General features: G+C 40.0%; 1 protein-coding gene across 1 annotated transcript in view; it reads left to right on the forward strand.

Annotated features, from left to right (window-relative positions):
• The window catches only part of SORL1 (sortilin related receptor 1), a 198660-nt gene extending 185714 nt beyond the window's left edge, over nt 1-12946 (forward strand). The window contains exons 41-48 of the mRNA XM_074215297.1: nt 3193-3377; nt 3872-3991; nt 4285-4449; nt 5535-5709; nt 8140-8246; nt 9431-9623; nt 10852-11064; nt 12703-12946. Coding sequence (XP_074071398.1) covers nt 3193-3377; nt 3872-3991; nt 4285-4449; nt 5535-5709; nt 8140-8246; nt 9431-9623; nt 10852-11064; nt 12703-12770 — 1226 coding nt within the window. The 3' untranslated portion in view covers nt 12771-12946. The remainder of the gene's footprint in view (nt 1-3192; nt 3378-3871; nt 3992-4284; nt 4450-5534; nt 5710-8139; nt 8247-9430; nt 9624-10851; nt 11065-12702) is intronic.
• The last annotated feature ends 1866 nt before the right edge of the window (nt 12947-14812 follow it).

Consider the following 14812-nt stretch of genomic DNA (forward strand, 5'->3'; position numbering starts at 1 on the left):
AAAAAAATGTATTGGTACTCTCTCTCGTTCCTGAAAACATGAAGTTTTTGATCTGAAAATGCACTAAGGAAAGGCTACCTTATCATGGCTAAGCTTTTTCCTTTGCCTAAGTTAAAGCTTTCCATGAGGGAGGTCACTCTGAAATATGAAGGACTGATGTGGATAGCCCCTTTCTTTCATAGCTCTCCAAAGTAATCCATCACTTATCTTCCTTCATTAACTAGGGCTGTAGTCTTATAAATGGATTTCCAAAATTATGGAAACCAAGTGCCAAAACTATTTGAAAAATTTTAACTATTCCTGTACTGTAAAGTAATGAAGTTGTATGTCTGATTTTTATGGTGTCTGTCTGTGTATATGTTTCTTTTTTTCTGACTCTTTTATAGTTGGCAGCTGTCACTTAGAAACATGGGATTGAATCTTAGAATTGATTGAACCTTAGAATCTTAGGATTGAAAGGATCTTAAAGGTCATCCAGTCCCAAGTCCCTCCATCAAGCCTTCAATAGAATACAAGTCACTTCTGCTCTGCATTATGCCGTTCTCTGGGTCTTTCTACCTTTGTTTCCAGAGAGAATCTCTTCCCTATTCCTTTATGGTTTTCCAACCAGGATGTGCTGATGCCAGAGATCCATGGCTACAGTTGGAAGTGCCTTTCTTTCTTAGGTGCCACTGCTAAGGAGTCAGTCCCATGTTTCCTCTCCTGTTTTAACAAGATGTGTTGCTAACATGCTTGGTCCTGGACCTTTCTACCTCCCTATTCCTACTTGCCTTTCTATTCTAGGTCTAGAGTGGGAACTTTAGTAAATTAGGAAGAAGGAAATAAAAAGTCATTCCCTGTAAACATCTTTTGTATTATTGGGGATTGGGCCATTCAAGTCATTGCAGTGTTCCCAGCATCCATGATCTTAATTCATCCCTTTTCTCTAGGCCCTGTGCATCTCTTTACCCATGACTCCTACCCCAGATCCTAGTGATATGGGTTTTTCAATTTTAGATGGAATAGACACATAGTATCCTGATTGAGGGAATCGATAATCCCATTATAGTATACTTTAGTCTTCCAAGGTCCGGCTAGATATCACTCTACTATTTTTGGTCACGTGATTGAGAAGCTCATGTTCATGGGAGGAAGGCCAAAATGGGGAGGAGACTTATAATCATTCCTTAAGAGGATTAGTCAAAATAAACTCAGAGAAGAGTTGAAGGGCAAATTATACTTATGTTCAAGTTTTGGATTACGATTGGACTTGTTTTGCTTGGACCTAGAAGAAAATCTCTTAATAATTTCAGCTGAATTATAACAGGCTGATTTGGGAAGGTGATGAGCTCCCATCAGCTGAAGACATAACTGCATGTCTTCAGGTAGAGATGGCTAACCATTTCTTCCGGATGTTTTGGAGGATGGTAGGGATTGATATGAGGCTAGAGTAGATAATTGCTAGGATTACTTTTAATTCTAAATTCCTGTGGTTCTAACTTTTTTTTTCATTAACAAAAATGTATTTTCTCTCCCATCATCCTTCCATTTAAAAGAAAGAAAAAATAATGTTATTATAACAAATAATGCATAGTCAGTCAACCAAATTTCCATATTTACCATGTCCAAAACTATATACTCATTCTTCATCCTGAGTGTATCATCTTTCTGTTAGGAAGTGATAAGTATCATCATTCATCCTCTGTAGTTGTGATTGAATAACTACAGATTGAACATGGTACTGAACAAGAGATCTCAAATCTTTCAGAGTATCAAGTCTTTGCAGTGAAAGTTGCTATAGAAATTGTTTTGTTTCTACACTTCACTCTGCATCAGTTCAAATAAATCATCCCAGGTTCTCCTGAACCCTTTCATCATTTCTTATACACAGTAATATTCTATTAAATTGATATATCATGATTTGTTCAGCCAGCTGATAGGCATTGCTTTAGTTTCCAGTTTTTTACCATGTTACAAAAAGTTGCAATAAGTATTTTGTGTTTGTGCATGTGAATAGATTTTATATCTTCATAATTTTTTTAATTTTTTTATCTTTTCCAGGAATAGATTTAGTAGTAGAATCATTCAATCAAAGAGTATGCAGTTTGTTTACTCTTTGGGTTTAGTTCCAAATTGGTTTCCAGAATGTCTGGACCAATTCACAGATCTTTCAACAGTGTATTTAAATGTCTGTTTTCTCACAGCCCCATAAACATTTTTTACTTATTATCATATTTGCCAATGTATTGGATACATGAAGGAGAACTTCAGAGCTGCTTAATTTGCATTTTACCAATTATCAATGATTTGAATTATTTTTTTCATATAACTATTAGCTTGAATTTCTTCCTGAGAACTGTTTGTTCTTATCCTATTTGTTCTTATCAAATGGGGAAAAATAACTTGATAATACAGAATGTTTGGGGAAATAGGAATCTGAAAAGATGTGTTGCAGTTTTACATGTACAACCTATATCACTGCCATTGGGAGGGAAGAGGGAAAGGTGGGTGGTAGAAAATGTGGAACTCAAAAGCTTGCAAAAAAGATGAATGTTGAAAAGAAAAGGTTCCATCTTTTTGATGGCAGAAACTATGATTTTATTATTATTTTATCTCCCCCAAAGCCTAACACAATACTTTGCATACAGGCACTTAATAAATGGTGGTTTAGTAATGAACACATAAGGGAAAACTCCACCATTATCATCTGCACTTGGGTCTTGTCTTCCCCTGCCAAGTCTAAATTAAAAAGGACAGAGTAAGAACCCCACGAAAAATCTTACTTCTAGACTGTTCCCCCATTTTTACTCCAAGAACTATATGATCTCATTAATTGAGTACTCCCTATAGGGATGTTGATCCAACCGACCTAATTAGGGTTTTGCTTCATAACTGGAAATTGCCTGAAACACAAAGAAGTTAATTGACTTAACCTAAGGTTCCTCAGCTAATAAATAGGAAGTAGGATTTGAACCCAAGTTTACATGATTCTGAGATTCTTTGGCTTCACTATCATGTTGCTTCTGAGGAGTATCTTAATACCTCTAAAGAATCAGGTCTTGCCAGAGATGATGTTGGAAAGATAACCTGATGAAAATATCTTATCATATGTGAGCTATAACTATGGAAATAATTTCTACGTTGTTATAGTGAATCTTTATATGAAGTTACAAACTATAACCTACTTTTCTTGTCTGCCCCCTGACTTCTTAGTGAATAATCTAACTGCTCACACCTCCTATGAGATTTCTGTCTGGGCCAAGACAGACCTGGGTGACAGTCCTCTGGCTTTTGAGCATGTGATGACCAGAGGCACTCGTCCACCCTCTCCTAGCCTCAAAGCCAAAGCTGTCAATCAGACCGCAGTAGAGTGCACCTGGACTGGACCGAGGAATGTGGTGAGTCAGAGGGAGAACCTTCACAAATACTGCCCAGGTTCACTCCTGTAACCCAGGTCAGTGAATGGAACTCGAGGGGTTCAAACTACTACTGTTGTACCATCCCTGAAACAGTTTAAGAAGATAAGGTTTTGCTTTTAGGCTATTTGGTATGACCCTTTGGAATGACATCATCTTCTTTTTCCTGGCAAATGATATATGCTTATGCTTTCCTGGAATGCCTTGGACTCTAACCTGTGAACTATATGAGTAAAAAGGTTCCTCCTAGTGGTGTCCTATTAGATCTTGTATGTTAGAATAAGCTTTGTTCTTAGGATTTTTCCTTGTACTGTGGACATTTTCTGGAATCTGACAGAAATAGTGTTCTATAATGAATGTAGAAAGCACCTCTGTCAGTGGCAGGGAAAGCTAGAATGAACTCTATGCCTCCTTTCCCTATACTTTTGGAGAAAATTATTTTCTAATCACTCATCTTGTTCTTTGGCTTCTACCAGGTATATGGGGTTTTCTACGCCACGTCCTTCCTTGACCTCTACCGCAACCCAAAGAACCTGACTACCTCATTCCACAATAGCACAGTCATTGTCAACAGAGATGAACAGTACTTATTTCTGGTATGTTTCTCTTAGGCTCACAACTTCCTTCTTTTAAAGGGCAGCTAAATGACTGAAATGTTGAGCCTCTGACCCAGAAGAGCTGGAGATCTGTGATCTCTTTACGGTATAGCTTTGTGACCTCCAGACAACTTACTCATCCTCAGTTTGCCCTTCTGGATCATAGGGAAATTGCCTTTGTGGCTCTCTCTGTGACACTGAGCATCCCTGAGCCATTTTCTGTAAAATCCACTGATCTTATCTGAGGGCATTTGTAATCATGTCTTGTTTGGGGTGGGTGTGCTTGGCTCCAGGTTCGGGTAGTAGTCCCATACCAAGGCCCACCTTCTGACTACATTGTTGTGAAGATGATCCCGGACAGCAGACTCCCTCCCCGACATCTTCATGCAGTGGACATTGGCAAGACCTCAGCTGTCATCAAATGGGAATCGCCATATGACTCTCCTGACCAGGATATGGTGAGCCAGCCAGCTACCTGTCCTGGGGCCTTGTGGCCAGCAGCTAAAGAAGGTCCTTGGGGATCTTTGTGGTTGACAGCTCAACAGTGTATCTATCCCTTCTCTCTGAAGCCCAATCTAAACCAGTGAGAGATTGAGGGGCTTCTCTGGGAGGAACCTCTGCTTCCCATCTGAGTTTTAGCCCCTAAAACTTTTCTCTGACTATTGGCTCTACTTCTTCCTGGTTGTGCTTTTCCTTCTAGCTGCCAAAGGCAGGTTCCCTATCAGGGTCATGCAGATGAGGGACCTGTCTCAAACACCTCATCTGTTTACCTCTGCCTCACAGTTTTTGGAAACATAGTAGAGAACAGAAGGGCTTGGCATGCTGTGGTCCATGGGATCACATAGAGTCAACACGATTGAACAACTGAGCCAGACCTTTCACTCATTAAGAGCTGGATCACTGACAACTAAAGTACTAAATGTTGCTTTCTTGCCCTCAGGTTTGACCAGTTAGATGAAGGGTCTTTGGGATTACCACTACTTAAACAGACTTCTCCTTGGGTGATTTATTGAAGGGATTTTCCATTTTGAACATTATTCTTTCTTTCATTCCTTCTTTATCTCCACATAACATCAATCAGATTGGAAGAAAGTATAAACTTTATTTCCTTAATCTAGCATTGAGCTTCCACCAAACATACAGATCCCCAAGACTGGGTAGTTCTCTCTTCCTCCCAAGCTGCACTCTCTGATTGCTGTCATTTCAAAGGGAACTAAATTCTAAGTTCATATTTTTCCTCCCTGTTCCATTCTGCTGGTGTCTTGATAAATGCAGTCTTCTCTGGAGTTGTGAGTGGGGTCTTGGTTTATATTTGATGGTTTCAGGCAAAGTTCTACTCATAAATTCTTGTAATAAGGTTGAGACCTCCTTGGGCCCCATGGGTACTCAGAGGATGCAGCTGAATACTGGAGTTCAGAATACTGTTGCCTAGGGTCACTGTGGCTAAATATGCCCATGTTATATCATCTGTCATACATCCAGAAAGGAGGAAAAAACATTGCAAAACAGCTGGTATGCATCAATGTGGTTTTCTCCCCTCCAGTTGTATGCTGTGGCAGTTAGAGATTTAATCCGAAAAACTGATAGGAATTATAAAGTGAGATCCCGAAACAGCACGATGGAGTACCGGATTAGCAAACTGGAACCCGGTGGAAAATACCATGTCATTGTGCAGCTTGGAAACATGAGCAAAGAAGCCACTGTGAAAATTAATACAGGTAAGCATGAGGGGCTACTGCATTATCTGGATGTCAGCTAGATCTGAAAGATAGCTCCAAAGTTAACACAAAATAGCCATTCGGGCAAGAAGTCTTTCATAGCCCTGAATCTACCAATTCTGCATCTTTTCTGCTCAGTTCTGTTCCATGGAAAAATAATGATGGCAAGTTGGGAAAGAAAAGAACACAATTTGCAGCAGAGAATGGTGTAGTGCATCAAACTCAACTGTACTATTGTTGTACTGCTTTTCCCCAAATCTCTGAGATGGAGGGAGTCCTCAAGGGTTGTGAGATAGGAACACTTCCCTTTGGCAAACATTTCCACAGTTGTCTTGAGAAGGCAAGAATTAGAATTTGTCTACAGTTATAAGGAAACTCTTTCAGGCCTATCCTTACCCGTTTCCCTTACTTGTAGAGTGGTGGGTACAGATGGGCATATTTGCATGAATGGGCACTGTGAGTTTCCTGCAGAGATTAGGGTTGGGTGGTTTTCCCTATCATTGGAACTCTTCTATGTTTTCATTGGTAGCACCCATCTGTACCCCTGAGCTTTTCTTGCCTTTCCCCTCATCTTCTTCCAGTTCATCCTATAAGCCACTGCTAAATTAATATTTCTAAGTGTCATCCTTGACCCCTCACTCATTTCACATATTCAGTTGGTTGTCAAATCTTGTCATGTCTGTTTCTCCAGTGTCTCTTGTATATGTCGTCTCCTTTCTATTCATACAGCTACCATTCTCACCTCTTGGCTGGACTATTGCAATGGTCTCTTAATTGTACTTCCTGCTGGAAGCCTCTTCCATTCAAGTCTATCCTCTACACAGTCCCCAAAATGATTTTACTAAAGGTTTGATCTCTTAAACTCTAGTGACTCCCAATGACTCTAGCATAAAATGTAATGGCTCTATTAAATATAGAAATCTCTTTACAAACCTGGTCTCTTTCACCTTTTCAGTCTTTTGCATAGTATTTCCTTGCATTCTTGGCCTACTTGAACTTCTTCCCATGACACTGTTATTTCCATTTCCATTACCTTGAACTAGCTAGAATATATTTTTTATCCCCATTTCTTAGAATTCCTGGGGTTATCTCTATATATTTATATATGTCATCTGCCCAGTTAGAATGTAAACTCCTTGAGGGCAGCATTTTTCAATTCTGTCACAGTTTACTTAGCCAGTGCCTAATATATATAGTAAGATCTTAATAATTGTTGATTGGTTAATTCTATTTGCATACCTCTAAATGTCACTCACTCTTCTGCCCAAAATCTGCCTAATTTTATCTGCCAAATCAAATATGATCAACTGAATCTGGCATTCAAAACCCTCCACAATTTGTTCCCATCCTACCTTTCCAGCTTTATCTGACACTGCTCTTCTCTAAATGTTCCTGTTTAGTTAAGCTGAACAACCTCCTATCCCCTATACATGTTCTGTATTTTCTCACTTTATTGTTTCTCCTGATGATCTACCCTATGCCTGCAGTGTTCTTCCTACCCTATTTCTATCAGTGGAGTTCCTACTTGTCTTTTAATGCCCAACTGAAATGCTGCCTGCCCTGCCCTTTCATAAAGCCTTCCTTGATTGTCTCAGCCCACTATCAATAATTTTTCACCTAGAGGATCTCACCTTTCTAATGGGTTAACCTGTATTATTTGGTAGTATTTTTTTTTAAATTTGTGTTAAATGCTTGTATTGTACCATAAGATCCAGGAAGGCAAGGACTATATTTTCTCTACTCTGTATTTCTTTCCTCTCCCAACTCCAACCTTTCCTAATTCTCTGCAGTTAGGGCTCAATGAAATGAATTGCAGAAGTGTATGAAGGAAAGGTCCTAGAATGAGATTCAGGAATCAGGATCAGAGTCAAGAGAGTATTTTCTTGAGCTTCAGGGAGGGTCATCTGTGGTTAAAGGTTATCAAGTATGTTTGGGGAATGTGGAGAACAGGAAAAACTAATGAATAGATCTTCTCAAGAGACCTCCCAATTCAACAGATACCTCCGTTTTTCTCTGTTGCCAGAAATCCTAGGGGAGGGATAATGATCAGCCAGAGCAAAATCAAGAACTAAGAGCTAAGTACTGGGCATTAGTTCAGTGTCATTCCCTACTCCATTCCCTTGGTCCCTCTCAGGACAGAGTACAATGACCACCCAGCTAAGAAACATAGTCTAAAATGAGGGTGAGGAATCTTATTTTCTGCCAAGGGCCATTTGGAGATTTATCATCTCATTCACTTGCTATATTTGATCAAACATTTAATTAAAAACTCCTAGATTTATTGAATTTTGAGTCCTGTTTGTGGTTGCTGTGGTAGCACCAGACCGAATGATTTCACAGACTGAATGTTCCCTGCCCCTGGTCTAAAAGATACCTGAGTCCTGTACATATCCACTAATGGGGGGGGTCCTTATCTCTTTAACTTTTCAGTGTCATTATCTGCACCGGATGCCTTAAAAATTATAACAGAAAATGACCACGTTCTCCTTTTTTGGAAAAGTCTAGCCTTAAAGGAAAAGTATTTTAATGAAAGCAGGGTAAGTGCCTTATTCATTCTCATTGTCTTTTTTCTCTTTTGACTTTGGAAATCCAGTTGAAATGCTCTTTCAGAGATGAGCTCGTTAAGAGAACACTTGGCATAGATAGAGGGCAGAAAAATAGGGCAAGGCAGTGAACTTGAGAATTAAAGGACCATTTTCTGTGTGATTGCTAATTAGCGAAATGTTTATACGGCACATTAAGGAAAGAAATCACCACACTAAGCACTTTTCTATCCTGAACTCTTCACTTAAAGGAGTGGGAGATGGTCTGGGGCAGACATCGTGAGCTGGAAAGAGAATGATTCTCCTCCCCCCCCCCCCCCACCACCAAGCTGCACCTTTCTCAGAGCCGCCATGTAAGCAGCTGTCCTCAAGCAGCTGTGTCAAAGGAATCATTTTGCCCTATAAATTAGTCATCTCATCAACCCTTCTCTTTCCAAAGAGATAATTGGCAGCAATTTGAACTTAAAGGTATTTGGTTAGCCTAAGGAAAGTCAGTTATTGGATGTGGTAACCTTAAAATATTTATGGAAATATAGCATAGTTAAACTGATAGAGTTCACAACTTGGAGTCCAAAAGTCCTGGGTTTGAATCCCTACTCTTGACACTTTGGAGTCTCTCCACTAGGAGTTACCTGTTCAGTTATAAAGAGATTACATTTGCAGTGTAAAGGGAGGTCACACACAAAGGAAATTGCATTTTCTTGATATTGTTATAACTCTTTATTGTATCCTAACATCTCCACTTTCTAATTACTTAACCATTTTTTTCCTACTAGTTGGTGTTGTCTTTGTTCTCAAGGAGGATCAAACTGACATCACTATATTGGGTCAGGTGTGTCGATTGATCAGACCAATGCAAGCTCAGAGGTCTCTACTACAGATCGGACACAAATAGTCCAAATCTATCTATAGATGGATATGTCTCTAGATTTGCACTTCTCATTTTTTTTAAGCTACTGCATTTTTCCTTACTACTTTTCATGGAAAGAGCTCTAGGTTAGAAGTCAAGAGATCCGACTTGATTTCTGTCTGATCAGATCATTTTGTTCTTCAGTTTTCTTCACTGTAAAATGATGGGTTTGGACCAAAACATATTTGAGATCCCTTAAAACTCCAAAATTGTCTTGGTATGGTTCTTTGTATGCGATATTTGCTCAAGTCTACATGTTTGCCCTTAGGGTTACGAGATACGCATGTATGACAGCGTGATGAATATCACAGCATACCTTGGAAATACCACCGACAATTTCTTTAAAATTTCTAATCTGAAGATGGGTCACAATTACACTTTCTCTGTACAAGCAAGATGCCTTCTCAGTGGCCAGATATGTGGAGAGCCTGCAGTACTTCTCTATGATGAGTTAGGATTTGGTAAGTCATCATTTTCATTGGTTTCTGCCTTCAGCTTTCGGAAGGCTTAAAGTTACTTTGTAATCTTTCACTCCTCTATCTTTCTACTATTGTCATTAAACTTTGCTATTAGCTCAGAAAGATCAGAGTCAGCACCTGACAGAGTTGTTTCCCAACAGCTCTCATGAGAGAGGGTTTGGGGCAGATGTGGGCAGTAGCGGAGCACAGTTAGTCCTAAACAACAGAAAATCAGCAGGAATTGTATGTCTGGCTTTTGCAGTATAGCATATATGAACTCTGTGGATACACAAACACCTGTATTTATTCTTTCTCTGCCAGTTTGCTTCCCTTTCCCTTTATCACTCACTGTGTAGGTAGTCTGATAACTGAGTTAAGTCATGGGAGGTGATTTACTCTAGGTTAAAACCAAACAGTTTAAAAAAATAAAAGCAACCACACACATGACCCATAAATAGGTCACTATTTATCAAAGTGCTTTGTGTGACAACATTCCAGAGACAAGCATAGATGAGAACGGTTTATTCAGTGTTTTTTCCCAGAAGATGGGTCCCTATCTCATGGCAAAGTCAAGATTCTATATATGTTTTGCCCTTGATCTGTGTATCCATTTCCATTTAGAAAAAAAGGAATCTAGAGCCTATATCTTACCTTCAAATTGTTATTTTTTTCCATAGATATAAACATTTTTATAGAAAAGTTTGGGTTCTTTTTTTAAAGGCAAAAAAAGTCACAGACTATAAGTCAATATTCTAATGAATGAGTATTTTATATCACTTAATGGAGCTTCAGGTAATTGCAGTTCAGTGCAACTTGGGTGCCAAGTCGGGAAAATAATTGCAATCTCAGTAATTAGTGGTCTGGTTTCACATCCTCTTGTACACGACAAGCAAGTGGTCTTGAGTAATAAGGCTAATGAAATCAGTGTTGATACCCCCAACAAAGGTCTCCCTTCCAAGAGATCATCTAAGTAACCAACAAGGCAGTGATTAAGAGTCTAATGTAATTACTGTATTTGCATTCTCAAGGCCCATGGTCTTTCAGCTCATGGCAGGCAATCAAAAAATAGTTGTATGTGGGAAAATGTCAAATGAGACTGCTCAGGTTTGCACATCTCAAAAGATGGGTCAGGGAAAGGGGACCATGGGGCAGGCAGGAAACTTGTGGGGTCATCTCCTCCATCCCCCTACCCTCAGGCCTATAGCTAATTCATTGATGTCATCTATTGTAGGTGGGGATGCATCCGCATTTCAGGCTGGAAGGTCAACTGATGTGGCTGCCATTGTGGTTCCCATACTATTCCTTCTGCTGGTGACTGTGGGAATAGGGTTTGTAGTCCTGTATACACGGCATCGGAGGCTCCAGAATAGCTTCACTGCCTTTGCCAATAGTCACTATAGTTCACGGCTTGGCTCAGCCATTTTCTCATCAGGGGATGACCTTGGTAAGTATGGCTTGGTGGTATATTCTCTAAGCTAGCAATTTACTTTAGGATTCCCTGAGGCCTGTTCTTTGGCCATATTATGTTTGCTGCCAAAGTGAATTATTCATTAGCCAATGATACTATTGGATTGGGTTAAATTAATTTAAATTAAATTTATATTAGGTCCTGGTCACACCTTTGTCACTTAGAATCTATGTTACCTGGTACTAGTCACTGTAGCTTCTTAATTTTTCATCAGTAAAATAAAGATATTGAACCTGGATGACCTCTGAAGTCCTTTGAGCTTGGGATTGTGATCCTTGACATCTTAACTCATGTCTGGCATCAACTATAGGTTCTGTGCATTTTGATCACATCTCTGAGGGAGTGTAATTTATCTGGGAACTTGCCTCGGGAACTTGCCTCTTCTGAGACCAGAAATCAGACCTTAGAATCTCCAACTATCTAAACCTGTGGGAAATTACCTTTCAAGTTAACTTACCCTCCCCCCCAACTCATACACATAATAACCATTAATCTCATCTCCTTCAGGCAATTTTGGAAGGATACAGGTCCTGAGGTCATGAATCATAGTTTTGCAGGGCTGGTCCTCTTCTCCTAAAGCATTGCCTTCCTCTCTTGATCCTTCTCCTGAGTCCTAAAAGTAATTTCTCCAACTACTCTTTAGTTTTATGACAATAGTGAGGGAAGAGATAACTCTCCTAAGTGGTGCGTGCACTCTGATACCACTAAAATCTTTTGTCCTAGTCTCTCCTCAATTCTCAGGTGTGTTTGAACAATTTTTGTTCTGCCTGGCTTAGTGAAAAACCTTTATCCAGGCAAAGTGAAAGAGGATGGGCTTGGCGGGGGTTGGGCCCACCATTGATGGGGGAGGCACCTCTACAGTACAACTCTTTTTTTCTCAAACATTGAGTTTTGGCCAAAGAGTTTCTCTTTGTATGGGACACAAGTCATAGAATGCAGAGGAAGTACAGCTTGTATTTTCAAGGAATTTAGATTCCTCGTGGGTCTTTACCTACTATGGGTCCAGTAGAGAAGGCAGATAACTCTGCTTTGATTAGTGGAAGGGGGGCGTTGTAACAAGGAAAGCCCATGAAAATATCACACCTTCCATGTCATTTCTTTTCCTCCTGCTAATTTAACTTCCTAATCACATTAAACTGTAGATACCAAAATAAACTTAGACTCCTTTAGTGCCCTCAGAATGCTAGGAATCACACCAGAAGGCCTGGACTCAAATCTCAGTTCTGCTCCTGATTTGGCCTCAGTCAAGTTGCAGAACATCTTGAGGCAGTCTGTCATGTGCCAGCCACCAGTCAGCCCTGGACCTGTCTGGGTCTCAGTTCCCTCAGCTGTCAGCTCTAAATTTATATAGGATCCTGTGATCTTATATGGTTCAGGGATGTATTGAGAGGCATAACAAAGTCAGGGCTAGGTTATAGAATGATCAAAGCTCCATGTGACCTCATCAAGAGCTTGCTGTTGTTAATTCACCTGGTGGACCACATAGAGACTGCAGCCTCGTCTTTTAAAGTCAGGGAGCAGAGGGTATGTGTGGTGGGGAGAGGGGCTATGGGAGGGGTAAAGTCGCCTATGACTGGGTATGAGAGGCTTACCAACAGTTTTATTTGTCTTTAGGAGATGATGATGAGGATGCTCCCATGATAACAGGATTTTCAGATGACGTCCCCATGGTGATAGCCTGAAGAGTGTTCCTCACTGTAAACCAAATGGTGTAAATATTTTATTTGATAAAGATAGTTGATGGTTTATTTTAAAAAATGCACTTTGAGTTGCAATATGTTATTTTTATATGGGCCAAAAAAAAAGGACAAAAACAAAAAAAAGAAAGAAATGGATGAATAAACTTTGTAGTAATCAACTGTGAACATCAAGAAACCAGGTTGATTTTAGTCATCAAATTGCTTTGATTTGATATTAATTTAGTCTTACAGGGCTGTGCTTGCTGGGCATGCTTTTAAGTCTGTGAGATAATTTTTGGTTTAATTGGCTACTCCCTTTTATTTTTCTAAGACAACAAAAATGTATTTAATAAAAACTTCAAGAGATCTACAGTGGGTGAAAACCCCCTCTCCTTGAAGGAGTGACCGAATTTTAAATGTTCTTTGGATTTTGTTTATATGCAAGTTTTGGGGTATCTGGGGGTGGGGAGGGTGCTTTTATTTTCTGTTAATTTATTGGGGCCTCTCTGTGGGGCCAGGTTTTTGTGGTTATGTGACATTGCATGTGTTACTGAGCCCCTCCTCTCTCACAGGCCCCAGGAGTGGTACAAAAGCATTGGTTTTACCATTCCTGAAGAAACCTGTTTTAATCTAACTTGTGTTTAAACATTACTGTATTTGATGGGAGAGATTGAAACCCAGCCTCAGTTTCAGTTAGACAGGGCTGCAGTGTGCGCGCCTGCCACCCAGAAGCCTACCCTTGCTTATATTAAGCGATGGACTTTACTCTATTTGCCTGTGTATGAGAGGTGACTTTTGAAGCTGAGATGGCAGCAAACGAGAATGCTGCTCTTTTAGACTCTGCTGCAGTCTCTACTGGGGAAAAGGATTCCTTAGCTCCCAGCTCAATGCAGTGATAGGTGACCAATCAGTACCCTGGCAAATAGAGGACCTTATTTTTCCATTTATGTATCTTCAGTTTTAAGTTTTGTTTTCAAGATAAGTGCTTGTTCTTAAAAATACTTGGTATATAAAGCTGTTTTGGATTGGGCCAGTGTCTCTGTCTCTCTGTCTCTCTGTGTCTCTCTGTCTCTCTGTCTCTCTCTGTCTCTCTCCCTCTCTCCCTCTCTCCCTCTCTCCCTCTCCCTCTCCCTCTCCCTCTCCCTCTCCCTCTCCCTCTCCCTCTCCCTCTCCCTCTCCCTCTACCCCTCCCTCTCTCTTTTTTCTCTCTCTCCCTCCCTCCCTTTCTTTCTCTCTCTGTCCCCCCTCACCTTTTCTTCCCTTCTTCCTTCTCTCCCTCCTTCCCTTTCTTCTTTTCTCTTTCCCTCCCTTCCTTCCTCTAAAGAGAAAATATTAAAAATTCCTGGACAATCCAAAAATTTTAGCCACCAAATCAGAATTTAGCAGTAAAAGCAAAAATGGGGTTTATTCATTCTCTTTTCAAAATAATTCTTAATTTTTCTTCTGCCTTTGTAATGTCACTTATGTGTCAAAAACAAAAACCAACACTGGCCATTTCAGATAGAATGCCCTGCGGCCTGTCGTGCTTCTCTTTAGCAATTAGAGGTGTCTGCATCCTTGTCCGCTGTTGTTGTGGTTGTACTGTGTGGTTCCTCACTGTGAAACTTCCTCCCAGGTTCGGAGCACTGACCTCCCTGTGGGAGAATCCAAAGTTATGTCTCTTAATCTATGTTTCTGATATGCAAAGCTTTGTGAAGCTTCCCCAGCACTGCCTGATGCAGTGTTGTACCTCTGTCTTCTCTCAAGTGTTTGATTTATTTTAACCAAAAGTATCTTGTTTTGTGTAACAAAATGTTCTTAAGTCTTCCTAAGGATAATGTGGGTGGGGGAGAAAGAGCCAATGGTATTTTTTAAACTGTTGACTTTAATTTCAGATAAGGGATATTTGAAATAATGGAAGCTTCACTCAGTGTGGCTACTCCTCTCATTTTTAATGGGTGGTGGTAGTAAAGTGAATCTTCTCCCAGGCCATTGTTTCTTTCTGAAAGACAGTTTTATTGGTTTTCTCCATTCTTGGCTGGGATTTTATTATTGATTATTCCTTC

This window comes from Macrotis lagotis, chromosome 1, assembly GCF_037893015.1.
Source record: "Macrotis lagotis isolate mMagLag1 chromosome 1, bilby.v1.9.chrom.fasta, whole genome shotgun sequence".
Lineage (NCBI taxonomy): Eukaryota > Metazoa > Chordata > Mammalia > Peramelemorphia > Peramelidae > Macrotis > Macrotis lagotis.